The 19,338-nt window shown below is 41.3% G+C and overlaps 1 protein-coding gene across 4 annotated transcripts in view; it reads right to left on the bottom strand.

The window, feature by feature from the left end:
- Positions 1-19,338, bottom strand: part of LOC122552813 (AF4/FMR2 family member 1-like) — a 167,164-nt gene that overhangs the window by 55,365 nt on the left and 92,461 nt on the right. For all 4 annotated transcript variants that reach the window (XM_043695804.2, XM_087985951.1, XM_087985945.1 and 1 more), the window contains 3 exons: positions 15,042-15,086; positions 632-718; positions 372-408 (listed from right to left, as the gene is read on the bottom strand). In XM_043695804.2, the coding sequence (XP_043551739.2) occupies positions 372-408; positions 632-718; positions 15,042-15,086 (169 nt within the window). The remainder of the gene's footprint in view (positions 1-371; positions 409-631; positions 719-15,041; positions 15,087-19,338) is intronic.

The raw sequence follows: 19,338 nt of genomic DNA, 5'->3' as shown, positions 1-19,338 counted from the left end.
CAGAGTTTTGGAATCACAGAAATAGAGGACTGAAAGCAAGCAAGCTTACAACATCTGTATTGGGCACTCATTTTTATGGTCTTCTTTATATATTGGAGAAGAGTTGTGAAGCTATTAGGAAAGGGCAGTAACTGCCCCAGGCTCTCACCAAATGAAGTCAGGTTGTGGAATTTTCTGTCACCATTCACAGTTTTACCACAATAAACTGGTTCACTGTAACATAACTTGTCACTTTTAACTAGTATTTTAATTAGTTTATACTACAAAATAAAGACTAGTCATTGTTTGTTTATATGTGCAAAGAAAACCCAATCTCAGTAGCTTTTAGAATTTTAAACACTACTAGTAAAATCAAATGAGTTATTACTCACTGTGTCCTATAAAACCAGAAGGGGCATGCTGGGTGTCCTAGATACAAAGAAAATATCTCAGTGTTTTCGGTTATGAGCCTCACATTTTAAAAAATAATTCTTGAATTCAAAGTGTGCACAGATCAATTTCTCTCCGCATTGCAAATACTTTTCCTCGAAAACACTTGAAATTTAATATTTTCTTTTTATTTAATTTCAGCAAATAACGTCACATAAAATACTTGGTTAGTTCTATTACCTATCTGATGCTCATCACATACCTTGTTTTGGAACGGAAATTTCGATGATTCTGTTGTGCTGGGCGTTTGAATGGCAGTCAGAGGTGGTGGCCATGATTGCGTCATTTCCTGTAAGACAACCAAAATAAGTCAACCAGGAGATTTCCATCTCAGTCAGTCAAGGAGAATCCCAAGTACAGAAGGAGTCAGCCTGATGCTAGGGACTCCCAATGTAGAAGGTAATAATAGGGGCCGTATGGACGTGGGAAATCGTTTCTAATCATGGGAACATCTGGAACTAATTAAGCATTCCAGACAAAACAAAGCAACAACAAAGGGGCATTTTATTAAAGTGCACAGAATTTATATATTCGCAAGCTGTAGACATAAAGCCTGTACTAAGAGTGCTCATGGGTAATTTGCAAGTCCTTATGGCTGGCTAAGAGTGATTGGTTTAGATCCCTGTGCCTAGTACACGCATTAGAAAGTGGTGGTAATATGATGGAGTAATATACTTTAAATTAATATTGATCAAGAGAAAGCTATGTAACCAAAAACATTCACCTTGCACTTATCAGGACAAGCACAAGAATTGTGATCATATGAAATCTGAATGGTTGTCTCTTTTCAGCAACCAACTTCTTTGCTACCAAGCGACACATACTGTTAATGGAAAACGCAAACAAATACAATGGAGGAATGTTTAAATATAATGAAGATAGATCAGAAAAGTAAAAACCAAACAAGGAAATACAGTAGACTGCTTTAAATGGAAGCTTGCTCATTTTGATTTTGGACCATTAGCAACCTACATTTTGGTCTTCTGCACGTTGCTCAATTTCAGATTATTCAACAAATCAGTTAAGTTTAATATTGAGATCCGAACTTAAAATCCAAAGTACTTGCAACATGGCAACACTGAATTTATTAAAAGTATATTTGGGCACATTCATGAGATATGGGTGCCATAAGCTGGGCTAGTATTTACTGCCCATCCTCAGATGCCCTTGTGAAGCTGGTGGTAAAGCTGCCAATTTCATGTAGATAGATCCAGAACACCATTAGGAGGGAGTTCCAGGATTTTGCCTAGCTACATTCAAGAAACGGTGATATGTTTCCAAGTCAGGATGGAGGGAACTTGGAAACACCATCACCTGCAAGTTGCCCTCCAAAGTATCTGCTGCCCTCGTCATGGGTTCGGAAAGTGCTGGCTAAGGAGCCTTGGTGAATTTCTGCCCTGCATCTAGTGGATGGCATACACTGCTGTTATTGAGTGTCAGTGTTGGAGGGAGTGGATGATTGCGGATGTGGTGCCAATCAAGCGATCTGCTTTGTCCTGGCTGGTGTCAAGCTTCCTGAGTGTTGTTGGAGCTGCACACATCCAGGTATGTGGAGAGTATACCATCACACTCTTAACTTGTGCCTTGGAGATGCCGGAGGGGCTCTGGGAAGTCAGGTGTGCAGGATTCTTAGACTCTGATCTGCTCTTGTAGCCACTGCATTTCTATACTAGTCCAGCTGAGTTTCTGGTCAACAGTAACCCCAGGGATATCGACAGTGGGGGATTCAGTGTTAGTAACACCACTGAATGTCAAGCAATGGTGGTTAGATTGCCTCATATTGAAGCTGGTCACTGCCTGGCATACGGTAATGAATATTGTTATTTGCCACTTTTCAGGCCAAGCCTGGTTGTGGTCCAGATTTTGTTGCATTTGAATATGGACTGCTTTGGCAACTAGGTCATCGCAAATGGTGAACATTGTGCAATCAGCAACTAAAATCCCTACTTCTGACCTTATGAAGCAGCTGAAGACAGTCAGGCCTAGGAAACTACATTAAAGGAATTCCTATGGAGGTTTCCTGGAGTTGAGATGACGGACCTCCAACAATCAAAACCATCTTCCTATGTGTCAGGTACCAGTCCAACCAGCAGAGTGTTTTCTTCTGGTTGCCATCGATTCCAGTTTTCCCATCGATTCCAGTTTTCCCAGCTCCCTAATGCTACAGGCACATAAATGCGGCCTTGATGGTCAACAGCAACCATTCTCACCTCACCTCTGTAATTCAGTTCTTTGGTCCACTTTTGAACTAAGGCTGCAACAAGGTCAGAAGCTGAGTGACATTGGCAAAACACAAACTGGGCATATGTCAGCAGGTTATTGCTCTGCAATTGCTGCTTGATAGCACAGTTGGTGGTATCTTCCATCTCACTTAACTTACAGGGTAGTAATTTGCCAGGTTAGGTGCGTGCTGCATTTTGTGTACAGGTCTACTTGGGCAATTTTCCACATTGTTGGGTAGATGCCAGTGTTTTAGCTATACTGGAACATCTTGGTTGAGGGTACAGCAGGTCCTGGAGCACAATTCTTCAGCGCTATTGTTGGAATGTTGTCAAAGCCTCCAGCGTTTTGCAGAATTCAGCTGTTTTTAATATTCCGTGGAGTGAATCAAATTGTCTGAAGACTGCCGCCAGAGTGGGGACCTCGAGACAAAACTGAGGTAGATCACCTACTCAGCACTTCTGGATGAAGGTTGCTGGGAATGCTTCAGTCTTATCTTTAGGACTGAGTGTGCTGGGCTTCTTTGCCATTGAGGAGGGGGGATATTTGTGGGGCCTCTTTCTCCAGTGAGCTATTCAATTGTCCACCAACATTCGCGACTGGATCTGATGCGTTGGCTGAGGAAACGCTTAGAAAGTCTGTCAGTTGCTGCTAAAACTTTCAGCACGCACGTAGTCCTGTTTGGTACCAGATTTTTAAGTACTGCTTGGTGCTGCTCCTGGTATACTGTCCTGCACACTCCACCAGGATTGACAGTAAATGGTAGAGTGGGGGTTATGGAGGTGCAGATGATATGATTCTCCTGCTGCTAATGGTCCACAGTGTCTCATGGATGCTGAATCTGAAGTTGCTTGATCTGTTTAAAACCTATCCCCTGTAGCATGGCAATAACGTCACAACACAATGCAAGGTATACCCAATTTGAAGGCAGGACGTAACCTCCACAAGGGCTGTGAGGAGCTCACTCTAACTGATACTGTCGTGGATAGACATATCTGCAGCAGGCAGATCAGGGAAGATGAGGTCAAGTACATTGTTCCTTCTGGTGACTCAATTGCTCCTTCCACAAACTCAATCAAGAACTATGTCCTTTAGGACTCAATGCGTTTGGTCAGTGCTTGCATTAGACATTGACATTTTCCAACAAAATACATTCTGCACCCTTGCTGCCCTCAATGCCTCCTCCAAATGCTGTTGAATAAGGGTGGTGGTGGTGGTGGTGGTGGTGGTGGGGGGGGGGGGGGGGGGGGGTGTACAGTTGTGGCTAGCATGTGATAATCAGGTGGTTTCCTGGCCCACATTTGACGTGATGCCATGATTTCAATGAGTGAGGACATATCCATGGATGGTCATGGTGGTGTCGGCAACATTACCTCTGAGGTATCAACCGGTGAGTATGACTATGTCAGGCTGTTGCTTGCTTAGTCTGGGAAGCAGCTCTCCCAGTTTTGGCACTAGTTCTCAGATGTTCGTGCAGAGGGTTTTTTTTAGCATTTGTAACATAGCATCCTGCACGCTGTTCTGATGCACTTGTATGATCTGCTTGTAAAGCGGGCAAGACAACAATTTTCACTATACTTCGGTACACGTGCCAGTAATAAATCAAATCAGAAGGAGGACTTTGCAGAGTCAACAGGGCTATGCTTATTGTCATTTCCAATGCATAGATTTGGTTCCAATGCCCAGCTCTGAGGAAGCATCACTGGACGCGAAACATTAACTCTGCTTTCTCTCTACAGATGCCGGCAGACCATTTGAGTTTTTCCAGCAATTTCTGATTTTGTTTGATTTCGAGCATCTGCATTTTTTTTGGTTTTTAATTTTTTTGAGACTTTCTAGCAGTTGTTACAATGGAGTGACTTGAAGTCATTTCAGAGGGCAATTAAGAGTCAACGACATTGTTAGGTGTGTGGACTCACGTGGAACCCACACCCAACAAGGACGGGAGTTTCATACACGTGGAAAATTATAAAAACAAAGGCAAAGGAGACGGGAAGATTGCTGGTTGGTAATGGGGTTGTTTTTTTTTTAAAGTCAGAAAATAACTTCTATGACTCAAATGATTCTGTATGTGTGACGGGACTCAAACCATGTCACCCCAGAACATTATCTGGGTCTCTGGATTAATAGATCATTAACCATTACTCGCCATTGCTTCCTCCTCTCTCCTCCATCCCCACAAGTCTTATCTCTTGTAACAATAACATTACTTTGGTGATTAGATTACTTAAAGTATGGAAACGGGCCCTTCGGCCCAACAAGTCCACACTGACCCTCCGAAGAGTAACCCACCCAGATGCTTTCCCCTACCCTATGCACCTAACACTACAGACAATTTAGCATGGCCAATTCACCTAACCTGCACATCTTTGGATTGTGGGGGGAAACCAGAGCACCTGGAGGAAACCCATGCAGACACTGGGAGAATGCACAAACTTCACACAGACAGTCGTGCGAGGCTGGAACCGAACCTGGGTCCCTGGTGCTGTGAGGCAGCAGTGCTATTGAAATTAATGGAAACAAAATTTAGGAAAGGACAGCTGAACCAATGTCATTTCCAGTGTGGAGATGCTGGTGTTCACCTGATGAAGGAGCAGCGCTCCAAAAGCTTGTGATTTCAAATAAACCTGTTGCATGATAACCTGGTGTCATGTAACTTCTGACAACAACACATATTACAACAGGTCAAAAATACATCAACGTATATGGCAGCCTTATGCCCCTGGACAAACAAAACTAAGATCATGAGCTCAAATCCGACCACATGACAAAATGAAAATTAATTCAGACAGTTTTGAGCTTGAACTACAAAAGTAACCATAAAAGCTTTCAGATCATTACAAAAGAACATGCATGCTATCCCTCAGGAGTGAGCTACGGTAACCATTGGAAGTCTCCAGAAAGTCACTAATCATTGCCACCCATATCCTGAGAAACATTTCAACATTTTCTACGCAGTCAGTAAGATGGTCAGTGTCAGCAACAGATGGATATTTTTAAAAAAGCTGACTGATTCCTAGGCTGCTGGGGCCATGAAATGAATTCATACAGGGACCTGTGTTTTCACCACTTTACTTTCATGAAGTTCAGGTTACAAAAAAATACCTTTAGGCTGCTAATTATTGTACTTCATGAGCAAATACATAGCACTAATTTATTCAGCAAGCTGAAGAGAAGTTAAATGTTCAAAGTTTGACGACAAGCAACATGAATTTGACTGGGACAACACTACCATTATAGGGCAAGCCAAACAAAGAACAGCCAGGGAATTCCTAGAGGCATGGCACTCATTCACAAACTCCATCAACAAACAAACATCGACCTGGACCCAATATACCGGCCACTACAGCAGACAGCTGAAACGGACAACCGGAAGCAGCAGGGACAGGCCACTATAAATGCCGGAGGAAACACCACAGAAGCGCTTCACAGGAGGCTCCCAAGCACTGAGGTTGTCACCTAGACAGGGGACGAAACGTTTGCAACAAAAACTTCCAGCTCGGCGAACAGAGCAAGAAGTTAAATGGTTAACACAGACTAAAACAAACTAGGTTTAAGTAAACTTCAGTTGGGACAGAAACTGCTCCACTGAGCTGTTAATCCCCATGTTTACTGAACAAATACTTGCCATTTCCTGAAGTAGAATGTCCTTGTGCTGTTCAGAAAAGGAACAGTTCAGGTTTAAAAGCAAAAGACTCAAATCTATAATTTCCTTTCGACTGCACTCTCTATTATAAATTATTGGCTGCTTTTCATTACCACTTCATCCCCTGAACAACACTTCTCTATTTTACCTAATGTGAAAACGTAACTTCAAATATTAAGTACGTTTTCAAGAGAAAAACGTTAGTCTACAATGCCTTTGCTTTTTGGATAAGAAGCAAAAAAAATGACGAGCACTATTCTGGTTCAGGTAGGCGTAGATCCCAGGGTAGAGTTTGGGTGCAAGGCCATTCTCAACATTCTGCCAGCTTTTAAATTGATTATATGGTTAGGCTACAGCTGATTTATTTACATAACCACCCACCAACCAATGTAACTAAGCAGCATAAAAAGGCAACTGTTCAGTTTTTTCACTGATGTTAAAGGAATTCGATAGATGTCAAACTGGTACACTAGCTTGCAAAAAAAAACAATTAACTAAGGAGCCAGTTACTAAATTTAATTGATGAACAGTAATCAACTACTTCACAATTGTTAAAAAAATATATACAGGGTGTTAATTAAAAGCAAAATACTGAAGATGCTGGAAGTAAAAATAAAGTACTAGAGAAACTCAACAGATCCAGCAACATCTCTGGAGACAAACAGTGAATTCTTCAAATCCAATATGACTCTACCTCAACAGTTCTGAAGAGTCATATCAGACTTGAAACCTTATGGTGTCAAACACAAGTGTCTCCAACTTAATCTCTTTTTATTTAAGCGGTGTTAAGGCCTAGCACTGCCCGTGAGTATGAAAAACTTCATTTTAAGAGTGAGTGCAAAATTGCAATAAGCAATAACTCCTCACAATGGGCATGACTTAATCTGAGAGCAAGTGAATTTTTGGGGAAGGGGTTCCAGTAGCATTGCATTAGTTAAAGCCAAACAGGATTGTGGGAATTTGATTTCCACTGCATCAGATTTCAAATTCTTCTTACTCAACCTTCTGCACAGGTTTGGCTGCTTTGAGCAAAACCCAGTAAAACTTCAATCTCTTATGTCACCCTTCAAACTGTATGAATTCCACCGAGAACTGCACCTCAAGCTGCACTACAGAGATTTTGCTGTTTTTAAATTGGCTGTTAAAAGACATAAACATCAACAATTGGAGTGGTGGTTATTTTCATAGGAAAGGGAGCTAGGTTCGAGTGAGCACGTGGATTTGACAAGCAGCAGTGCCCCTTCCCCAAGTCAATTTCCCCAACACCAGGGGCATTCCACAGCGACATGCTCACACTCACACTCTCGCACACTTGCACAGTCCAGGATGAGCAGTGTGCGTGTGAGCATGTGAGTGTGAGCGTGTGTGAGTGTGAGTGTGAGTGTGAGTGTGAGTGTGAGTGTGAGTGTGAGCGTGTGTGTGAGCGTGTGTGTGAGCGTGTGTGTGAGCGTGAGTGTGAGCGTGAGTGTGAGCGTGAGTGTGAGCGTGTGTGAGCGTGTGTGAGCGTGTGTGAGCGTGTGTGAGCGTGTGTGCGTGTATGTATGTAAGTAAGTGAGCAAGTGAGTACAGCGCCCTTAAAGACGTCACACCTGTCACCAACTCAGGGGTGCCTGGTTTATGACCAACCACAATGGCGAATACTCATCTAGGAAGGTATATAGAGACACCCCGTCAGGAACATGTGGAGGCCTGACGTCATGATATCAGAGGGAGCCCAGTAACCTTTAAGTGTCGTCAGCCCAGACACAGACAGACAGTCTTAGTGCATGTACTGGACCTCACGTAGCTGAGAACACATCAAACCTGGGTGGAAGCAAGTCATCCATGACAGAGAGATTTTCCAAGACGACCACGAGGGGAGGGCAGGGAAGGAGAGCGTGAGAGCAAGCGCACGAGCGAGAAAGACATTGTGTTGCTTTCTTCTGGGTTTCAACCCAATGTGGTAGAAAGCAAGTGGAAACACCTGTGCAGCTATTTGGTCAAGCATTTAAATATTTTTAATAAGCAGTGAAGATCTATTTTAATTAAGGATTCTGATTTTAAGAGTCAGTGCTCATATTTCCCGAACAGTCAGCAACTCGCCAAAGTTTATACACAGTGAGTGGTTGGGAGCAGGGGGCAGGTGAAACTATCAGGTTTGAAAACCTTTGAGCGGTGAAACTGAACAGCTCAAGCCACAGCCAGGTTGGTGCTGCTCTCAAATCTCAAGTTTGTGCGCTCTTTACTCCTGTAACGGCGAAGAAAGCAGGGAGTTATATCCTATGCAATAGGAAGGTCATTCAGTCCTTCAGCCTTCTCTGCCATTCCGCAAGTTCATGACGAGAAGCCCCAAACACTGAGCATTTCTCGCCTTTTTAACCAAACAAATAAGCATTCTGGAACTGAATGCCAGAGAAAAAATAACTGCTGGTGGCTGGCTGGTAACATTCCTGTGCGAAACCAATGGGATGTAAGGCCTGAAAGGGATCAAATAATCTTTGAATAGACAGGACTATGTTCTACTGTGACGACAAAAATAATGAGGGGTTGACAACTTTCTGCAGATTGAGCACTTCCCTTGGAAGAATGCACGTGGCCAGTGGTTAAAAAGCCAACTTCAATTCCACTGCAATGTGCTAGCTGGACTAAATGTTTTTGTTTACGCAAGCCTGTCCGATCATTAGTGTACCGTGAAGGCCACAGTCAAAGAATAATTCCCGAGTCACCTGTGTTGCAGATAAAGACTCTTGGTGCTAGAAGTCAGCTAGCAAATAGCCAGACAAAAGGGAAATAAGACCGCAAAAGGCTCTCACCCTGAATGCTGACTGAAATTCAGTCAGTCAGTCAGTCAGTCAAAAGGAATCAGAAACTCAGAATATCAAAGACAAAAAACTTTTACAATTCTTAGTTTTGCAAACTGTTCAAACTGTCAACATTAACTGGCAATCTCTGGCATGGATAGGAAATTGGTTGAGTAGCAGGAAACAGTTGGAAAGAGCAAGTTCGAAAATTGGCAGGACGCGACTAGTGGTGTCCCACTGGAATCTATGCTAAAGCCATAATTATTCACAATATTCACCAATGACTTGGATAATGGCACAAAAAGTTAACATGCAAATTTGTTGGCAACTGAAAATTGACCAGCATTGTGGACAGTGTTGATGACAGCATAACATTACAAAAGGACATTGATAGATAGGGTGATCGGGCAAAGCAGCGGCAGATGGATTTTTATATAAGTGAGAGGTTATCAATTTTGAACCAAAAAAAAGGAAAGATCAGAATATATTTTAGAGTGCACAAACGTAAATACAGTGGATGCCCAATGAGATTTTGGAGGTTCATGTTCATAACTCTTTAAATTGTCACAAACAGCTGCAGAAAATAGTCAAGGTGACTAGTGGAATGCTGGCTTTCATATCTAAAGGACTAAAGTATAACGGTGCAGACATTATACTGTAGTTGTACAAAACCCTAGTTAGACCCCACTTGACTGTGACTAGATCTGGGTACCATATCTTTGGAAGGTTACTTTGGCCCTGGAGGGAGTTCAATGCAGGTTATAAAGATGATAATGTTCAAGGGTTAGTTTGCGAGGAGTGATTAGATAAATCGGGCCTTTACTCAACAGGATTTAGAAGTTTAAGAAGAGGTCTAATAGAGGTATTCAGGAAATTAACAGGGAAAGACAAGGAAGATAAAGATAACCCATTTCCATTGGTTGAAGACTTTAAGGCTAGGGGCATACTTTAACAATGAGGGCTAGGCCACTCAGGAGAGATGTTAGAAAGCACTTCTACTTGTGAAGAATAATGGAGGTTCCGAACACAGCATCAAGTTCCATTTGAGGAAATTTCAATTGTTAAAATTTAAATCTTAAATAGGCATTTTTTTTATTAAGCAAGGGTACCAAGCAATTCAGACTTAGGGGGCTAGTGACAGGATAGTGGCCAGAAAGGATGGCACTGGAAAAGCACAGCAGGTCAGGCAGCATCAGAGTAGCAGGAGAATCAAAATTTTGGGAAAGGGTCTTCAAGGGCTTATGCCCGAAACGTCAACTCTCCTGCTCCTTGGACACTGCCTGAACTACTGTGCATTTCCAGCGTCACACTTTTTGACTGTGATCTCCAGCATCTGCAGCCCTCACTTTCTCCCAGTGGCAGGTAAACTAAAAGGAAAATCTTTAGTTATTTTACAAGTACATTAAGGGTAAAGGTGATAACCAGGGAAAGAATAGGGCCCATTTAGATAATGTATATGTGGAGCTGGAGCCATTTGAAGTAAATACTTTGTAATCAGTGTTCACAAGTGAGGGGGGGGGGGGGGAGAGATGATGTGGGTATAGAAATAAAGGGTGAAAGACTGACATATACTTCAAGAAATTAGCACAGTCACAGTCAGAGAGAAGCTGCAGAGTGCTCAATGAGACTTAGAAGTAGATAAATCTCCAGGACCAGGACCAGGACCAGGACCATATGAAATTATCCAAGTCTAACGAATTGGGGGGGGGGGGGGGGGGGGGGGGGGGGGGAGAAGAGAATAGCAGCGGTGACAGCAGTAATTTTCAATTAATCTCTGGTCACAGGAGAGGTGCCAGACAACTGGAGGACAACCAACAACGTTTCCTTATTCAAGATGGGAGGAAGGGATAAACTAGAAACTACAGGCCAATCAATCTAACCTCAAATGGTGGGAAAACTACCTCAGCATTGCTTCTGATAAAAAAAAAATATTCTGCACCTGGAGAGGCAAGGATTAATCAAAGAACAGTCAGTACAGTTTTGTTAAGAGGAAGTCCTGTCCGACCAACTTGATTGAATTTTTCAAAGAGGTGACCTGGACTATAGTTGAGGGTAATGCATGTGACATGACCTACTTGGACTTCAGCTAGGTATGTCAAAAGGTGTTAGAAAAGGTGACAGCCCATGGGATCCAAGGAAATGTGGACAATTGGATCCAGAATTTGCTGAGTGACAGGAAGCAAAGGGTGATGGTTGAAGACTTTTTTTTTGTGACTGGAAACATGTGTCCAGTGGGGTTTCACAGGCATCAGTGTTGGGGCTTTTCTATTTGTAGCATTTATATATGATTTAGACTTTAACGTTGAAGGGCTGATCACAGATGATATGATAATTGGTGGGGTAGTGAATAGTGAGGATAGCCTTAATGTACAGTGAACATAGAAGGGCTGATTAGGGGAATGGAATTCAATCCAGGTAAGCACAAGGTGATACACTTCAACAGGAGAAAAAAAAAAAGGAGAGGGAGTACCAGCACACTAATGGTCACCGGTCCCTTAAAGTAACAGTACAGATGAATACAGTGGATAAAAGGCAAATGAGACACTAGTGTTTATTAGTTGAGGCATAGTGTTTAAGAGCAGGGATGTTACGCTGGGACTACATTAATAAAATTGTTTAGGTTCAATATTGCATGGGAGTTCTGGAATCCACATCATGGGAGAGGTGGAAAGGTGATCTACCAGAGTTTTGCCAGGGCTGCAGTGTTTTAATTATGAAGGATTGCGTAGACTGGGGATGTTTTACTTGGTGCAGAGATGAAGGGACATGATTGAGATATAGAAAATTATGATGGGCATAGATAAGGGATAGGAAGGAACTATTCCCCTTGTTGGAAGGATCAATGACCAGGGGCATAGACTTAAATGCAAGGGACAGGAAATTTAGAGAAGATGTGAGGAAGTTTTTGTTAATTCGGAGGGTGGTGGGAATCTGGAACTCTGTGCCCATTAAAAAGGTGGTAGAAACAGAAACCCTCATATGATGTAAGAAGTATTTAGACATGCACTTGCAATACCAAGACATACATATGGGCCAAGTGCTTGAAAGTGGGATTAGAATAGTTAGGTGGTTGCATTTGACTGGTGCTGACTCAATTGGATGAAGGGCCTTTTTTTTTGCACTGTGTTTTTTGTGTTACCTCGATAACCATAACAAATTGGGAACCTCATCTGGGGTCTGGTAAAGGCTTTTTAAAAAAATTCGACATTATTAATAACCTGTGAGAATCCTCGATTTTCCTGTCTAAGAATCTACTTCTGTCTTTAAAATATTCAACAACTGCACCTCCACTGCCTAAGTCAGTGTTCCAAAGTCACAAAACACAAAAATTCTCATCTCCATCCTGAAAGGGTACTTCTAGTTTTAAAACAATAATTCTGGGTTGATCCATAACAGGAAACATCCTCTCCCCATCTACCCTTGTCAAGCCCATTCACAATCTCATACACTTCAACCAAGTCTGAGTGGACTAAATTCCAGTGGACACAAGCCTAACTCATCTTCAAAAGGCAACCTACTTGTTCCATGTATTAACCAAGTAAACCTCCTCTGAACCATTTTCAATGCATTTATATATTCCTTAAATAAAGGCACCAAAATTGTATAGTGTTCGAGATGTAATTGCACCAATGCCACATATAAGAGCAGCATAACATCCTTACGTTTATTTTCAACTCTTCTCATAAAGTACAGCTTCTCACGAGGCTCCTTGCTTCTGTTCAGTGCCTGTATATTAACTTTTCATGCACCCAAACACCTCTGCACCTCAGTCACTCTCTAAGTAACACTTCCAAGGTGAAAAGCCTCAGGTTTTCCCACTTAATACTGCATCTGACAATTTTTTTCCATCTCTCCAGACCAATCTATATCCATTTGCCAACTTCCTTATGTCCTCTGCACACACCTGTCTTGGTGTTACCTGTGAATTTAGTTCCTGTTACCGGATTGATCAGGAAACCCAGAAACAGGACGCTAATGCCATAGTTCAGTTGAAGAAGCATCAGCAAAGACCATACCAGCTGTCAATAAGTTCCCAACGCACTAACAGTTCTTGCAACGTAAGTTCATAAAATTCCATCCAAGGTCTCATTTCACAAATAACCACTACTTGTGAAGCATCTTGGATGTGTTGAGAAAGTGCTTCAAGAATGCACATTTTCTCATGCTTAGATCATTTCATAGAAAGCTTCTGGCACGTAGCGAAGGAAGTTTCCACTTGCTATTCAAAGAAAGAATAAATTTGTATTTCATGGCAGCTGTCACCTTCTCAATGCTGCACAATCAAATTTTGCACCAAAATAGAAAATAGAAAAAAAGTGTTCCAACCCATTTCTATACAGCAAGTCCCCACAAATAGCAGTGAGATTGATGATTTGATAAATCTTTTTGGGCAATGCTGGCACAGATAAATATTGGCTAGGACACCAGGGAAATCTCCACTGCTCTTCTTTGAAATAGTGCTATGGGATCTTCTACAGCTGAGAAAGCAGACAGAACCTCAAATAAATGGCACCTCCAATATTGCAACTTTCCCTTGATCTGACACTGTGTCGGTGAGACTGTTTAAAGTGTGCCCAAATGTTTATTGAGAGTCTTGAACTCAACGCCTGACTCAGAGATGAGGATGCTACCACTAAGCGAAGTCTGAGATGCAATGTGAATTTAGGAGCGAGCTTGGCTCTCTGTGATTGGATGTTTCGTCAATATTTACTTTCTGGGCTCATACCGGAAGAATGCCACTTAATGAGACACCACAGAGCAGCCAGGAACGGTTTGCTTACCAAAGTCTTCAGAAAAAGGGCAAGGGAGTGAAAATAAGTCTTAAAATATAGTACCAAATAAATGTAAACATAAAAATGACAAATTTTACTCAGCAGGGGATTTCTGAAATATAGTAAAGGTGATTTCTTTAAACTAACTTCCACCAACTTCACATTCATAACATGCTCATGCTGACAACCATTAAAATAAATGAGTCACACTATGGCATCGATTGCGCCCAGGTTACCCCAAACAGTTGATGTTGCACAGCTTCTGCTTTGTCAACATCAGCAAAACCACAGCCATCAAAAAGGATTGTTAATCCCGTATCTACAGCAATTAGATGTACTGGCAATTCTGCCAGTTGCTTCCAGTGTTCCATGGATAAAGGAGTTGCCAAGGACATTCATACTTGCATGGAGTTCTGCCACAAGGACAATTCCCATCATTTGCCACAGAGGTGAGCAAACAGCCCAACAGAAATGGTGCCAGTTAATTACAGGTAAAAGCAACACAATTGTGGTACAAGTGGTTTGATCGTTCAATCTCAGCACAATTGGGTTCAGTAGTTTCCAAAGTAGCTTGCCGCTTCTGAACAAAGGTCATCAGCAATCAGCAATTTCAACAAAAAAATCCACCAAAATAAAACATTCTTTGCAATTTCTTGAAAAAAAAACCATTGTGGTATTTATTGCAAGCACTGTGAACTTGTAACTGCTGAATCAAAAACAAAATAATCATTTGAAATGGTACAAGGGACTTTATTATTGTTTTTAAACCATGCTAGGTATTAGTCAAAAGGATACTTGGATCAACATAATGCAAATTCAGAAATACATTTTTTGAATGATGACTTTTTACACATTGCTGGTGTGTGTTAAGCTCATCAGTGCAGTTATTGCCAACATTTTCTGAACTGGCTTGGTTGAAACGTTTTTGGAGCATATTTAGAGTACCTTATTAGGTGTCAAATACAAAAGTACACACAAGAATTTGTGATAGGATTTTAACAGGAACTTTACACCATTGAGAACTTTTAACAAAATATCTAAGCCTGAAGTGGAATATATACCACAACATTCTTTTAAGAGTTCTGAAAACATTAAAATTAATATGCGTCAGTACAGTATCAAGTTACTCCTTATCTGTAACAGCTGTAAAACTATTAAACCAATACAGCACTCAAAGTGTTTTAAAAAGCTTACTTTTAAGATTTCTTCAACGCAATTGGCTTCATTTGATAATGTTTCCTGCAAGATTAAAAAAAAGAATTCAGTGAAATACTGAAAAAAATACTCAAGTAGTAAGTCAAAACAGTTGCCAGAATGACAGTAAAATAAACCCCTTTCTGAAGAAGGGTCTGGTGCGGAATGTTGAATTTTTCGAAGCAACATAACTTTAATTGAATGCAAGCCAAAATGTGTTAAACAAAGCAACTGCATTACAACCTTAAGAATACAGGTGATTTAGAAGCCTCACCAGCCTTTGTTTTGTTTTTAAAAATGAGATACTGCCAACTTTCAAAAGTTGAATAGTGATTGAAATGGTAGCTTGTATCTTTTGCTGCGCCCTTCAATTTACCCTCATTGGTATAATTATCAGGGACAGTCCAAATTTCACTTCAATCTTAAGTACACGATAGCAGATTAATTCCGGTCTGTTCATTTGTCGGCCGACCATGTGCACTGTTTAAGTAATGTCAGAAGAACTCACATTTGAGATTTGTATGGATTATTTCAAAGAAAATAATGGTTCTTCAGCATTAGACCCAGCTCCTAGGTTGTCAGTGGCGAGTCAAGCAGCTAACTGGCTCCTTTTGTGATCTAGTATTAACACTACGTCATTGGCAGAAATTTGAGTTGGAACAGGGTTAGACATCAGCTGCATGAGGGGAGCTAGGACCATGCAATAATTGGGACAAATATCTTCTCAACCAGATATTTCACCAGCACTTCCGAAGCTCTTTATTTCTGTTCACTCTCAAATGTTTGGTCTGTGAAATAAAATTTTACATAATAAAAACAGCTTTGTTACTTTTCCTGCTTTTATTTCAAATTTTTACCAGAGTCCAATTCCCTATTACAATCTAAGGGAAACAGTTATTTAATCAAACAGCACGGAGGATAAAAGATTTCAAATTTAATTGAGCATTAGAGCCACACTAGCCCAGACATGCATTCTGAAATGCTGTTTCACAAACTATGCAACACTGAGTCTGAAACATCACAACATATTGTACCATATACGTGCAAAGTGTCTTCTGAATGATAATATAATGCTAAATTTGTTACATATAACATGGTAAGCTATATACCAATTCTTACTCTAATTAGCACAGTAAACAAATCCGAAAGTAGGAATTTTTCCATCTGTCTGATAGTAGTCATCAACCTTTTGAAAAAGCTTTTACTAAATAAACAGGCTTATCCCAGTTTAGCTTCATCTCAAGGGCACTAAAGCTGAAGGAGTTATTTTTGACCCGTGTAACAAACACACTGATAAAAGCCATATTTGAAACCTTAATCCTGGACCCACTACATTCAAAAACAACATTAAAGCATCAAAATGAATGACAGCAGAGGTAACTTTAAGAGTTGGAATTAGGAGATGAGGAGGCGAACAGAATTGTACAGATTTACCATTTACCAAAAGAATACACAGTGGCCAGAAACGACTCATGTCCTTAACATGATGAAGGCATGAGATACAATAATTAGACGAGTGAGGCCAATCTGGAGGACAAAAAAGTTAAAGATACAATAAAAGATAGAGGTACAGAAATCTGCTACAAATGCTTTGTATTTGCACTTTTGACAATTGCATAGAATAAAATATGAACTCTTTGCCAAGGTTGGTCTGGGGGGGGGGGGGGGGGGGGGGGGCGGAGCGAGGGGGCGGGGGGAGGTCTATAAATATTGTTATGGTAAAATTTCAGTTCCAACAAATCATCAACGGCAAGGCACTTGGTACACTTTCAGCCTCATGACAGTAATCCATTATACTCTTTCGGTCCTGAGAGTACTACCAAGCTGGACTACTATTGCCCAGCATTCTGATGCTGCTTTTATAGAAATAGTGTGTTATATAGAAGCATTTCCAATTAAAGTAACTCTATTCATCTGGGCTCTGGATTCACTTGGATGAGACTTCAGGGCAAATTCCATGGGGCTAGTAGTTACAGCAAGAATATTAGTCACATTACTCTTGATAGTAGTGACCCTAGTTTCCATTCCTGGCTGTAGGACAATTGCTGAAATTTGAGTAGGCTCCACAGAGGCTCTAATGATAGGACAGCCTTGTTATTGGCCTGAATGGATTATTGAGTGTCCAATCTGCATGTGGCCAGAAGCAAGCATAGGTTTAGGGTATTTTGCACTGCTACTGCTCAACATGCCTCTGTCAGAAAAAGCACCTTGAAGAAAGTTTGCAGAGCATTACATCTGGAAAGACACTAGAAAAGGTAAGATCAAGCACCAAATCAAAGCTTTGCAATTACCTAATGTTATCCACTTTCACATTATGCACGCATTTATTATTTGGTAAGTACAGTAACAAAACCTAAGTGGTTTTACTGTTCCAAAGTTGTTGTAAAAACTACTTCAGGCTACAACTGCACAAACTATGTTAACAATCCAGTCAAGTACTACATTCATTCAGCAGCATTGAACTAGATTGTTTCAAAATGAGAACAGGAAGGCGACTAGGTTGGCCTAGTCTGGAAAAAGGAAGGTGGTCATATAATGACTTTCTGAAGACAGGAGAGACAGATATAGACATACAGTAAGTAACTATCGAGTGCACTGGTTACCTTAAAATCTAGCAGCCGATTCTGGAAATAACCGACAGTCATTTTATACGGTGACATTTACTTAAGGTCGAGTTATCTTGTTCTGGTCTTGACATAAAACAACATTAGGAAAGAATGGCAGGCAATTACTCTGCAGCTGGAAAATCCAGAGAGAGAAATGCAGGCAGGCTCTGAGAAGCTACAAAACTCTGTTGGGAGTAATATAACGAAAACAGCAGCATGACATCATTCACAAGTATATGGCACAGCAAGGATAGGAAGATTCTGGGAGTCTTGTTTACTCTCGGGTACAGTGCAATACTCCCAGCTCGAAGCAAACAAGAACTAGGAGTAGACCATTCGGCCCCTTGATCCTGCTCTGCCAGTCAATAAGATCATGGTCGCCCTGAAAGTGGCCTCAATTCCGCTTTCCTGACAGCCCCCAGTAACTTTGTCAATCATGTCTAATTTAGCTTTGAATATATTCAGTGACCTAGCTTCTATTGCTCTCGGAGGAAGAGAAATCCACAGACTAGTGATCCTTGGAGAAAATAAATCTCATTTCCATCTAAAAAGAAGATATTTTGAACTGGTTCTCTAGTTCTAGATGTCCTCACAAGGGGAAACACGTTTTCATCCCTTCAGGATCTTGTAAGTTTCAATCAGATCATCTCCCATTCTTCTATGGTATAGCTACAACCTTCTCAGCCTTTCATCATCCCAGGAATCAATCTTCAGGGGAAAGTACTAGATTGGGGAAAGGCTAACTACGACAATATTAGGTACGTTGAGGAATTGAATGCTGACTGGGGACGGTTGATTGAGGGTAAAGTCCACATTTGTCATGTAGGACTACTTTAAAGGTCAGCAGGTCAGGCAGCCTCCAAGGAACAGGAGAATCGACGTTTCAGGCATAAGCCCTTCTTCAGGAATGCCCGAAACGTCGATTCTCCTGTTCCCTGGATGCTGTCTGACCTGCTGCGCTTTTCCAGCAACACATTTTCAGCTCTGATCTCCAGCATCTGCAGCCCTCACTTTCTCCTACTTTAAAGGTCAGTTGAATAGGGTTCAAAACCAGCATGTTCCTGTGAAAGAGAAGGAAAAGGATGGCAAGATTCAGGAATCTTGGATAACAAGAGAAACGCTGGAGCTTAGTCAACTAAGAAAAGGAGGCATGCGTGGGGTTTAGGAAACTGAAGACAGATACAGCCCTGGAAGAATATAAAAAAAAAGCAAGAAAAGACTTAAATTAGGAGTTAGGCGAGCTAATAGAGACCATGAAATGCCTTTCGAAAACAGGATTAAAGAAAAACTGGATTTTATGGATATAAGGAGCAAGAGGTTAGCAAGGGAAGGGGTAGATTCACTCAAGGACAAAAAGATAGACTTTATGCATAGACGACACAAAGATTGGGAGAAGCTACAGATAGTAAAGGAGGATTGCCAGATGATACAGCAGGATATAGTTGTAGTGGAGACTGGGGTGGAGAAATGGCACTTTGAATTTAATCCAGACAAATATGAGGTGACGCATTTTGGAAGGTCTGATGCAGGAAGGAAGCATACAGAAAATGGCAGAACCATTTGAAGCATTGACATACAGAGGGATCTCAGCATACAGGTCCAGAAGTTCCTAAAAGCGGCAACACAAGTGGATAAAAGTAGTCAAGATGGTGGATGGTATGGAGCAAGGTGAGAACTGCAGGCGTTGTATG

This window comes from Chiloscyllium plagiosum, unplaced genomic scaffold, assembly GCF_037043375.1.
Source record: "Chiloscyllium plagiosum isolate Xiang-an unplaced genomic scaffold, Cpla_swu_hap1 HiC_scaffold_1, whole genome shotgun sequence".
Lineage (NCBI taxonomy): Eukaryota > Metazoa > Chordata > Chondrichthyes > Orectolobiformes > Hemiscylliidae > Chiloscyllium > Chiloscyllium plagiosum.
This window is presented reverse-complemented; position numbering and strand designations above follow the sequence as displayed.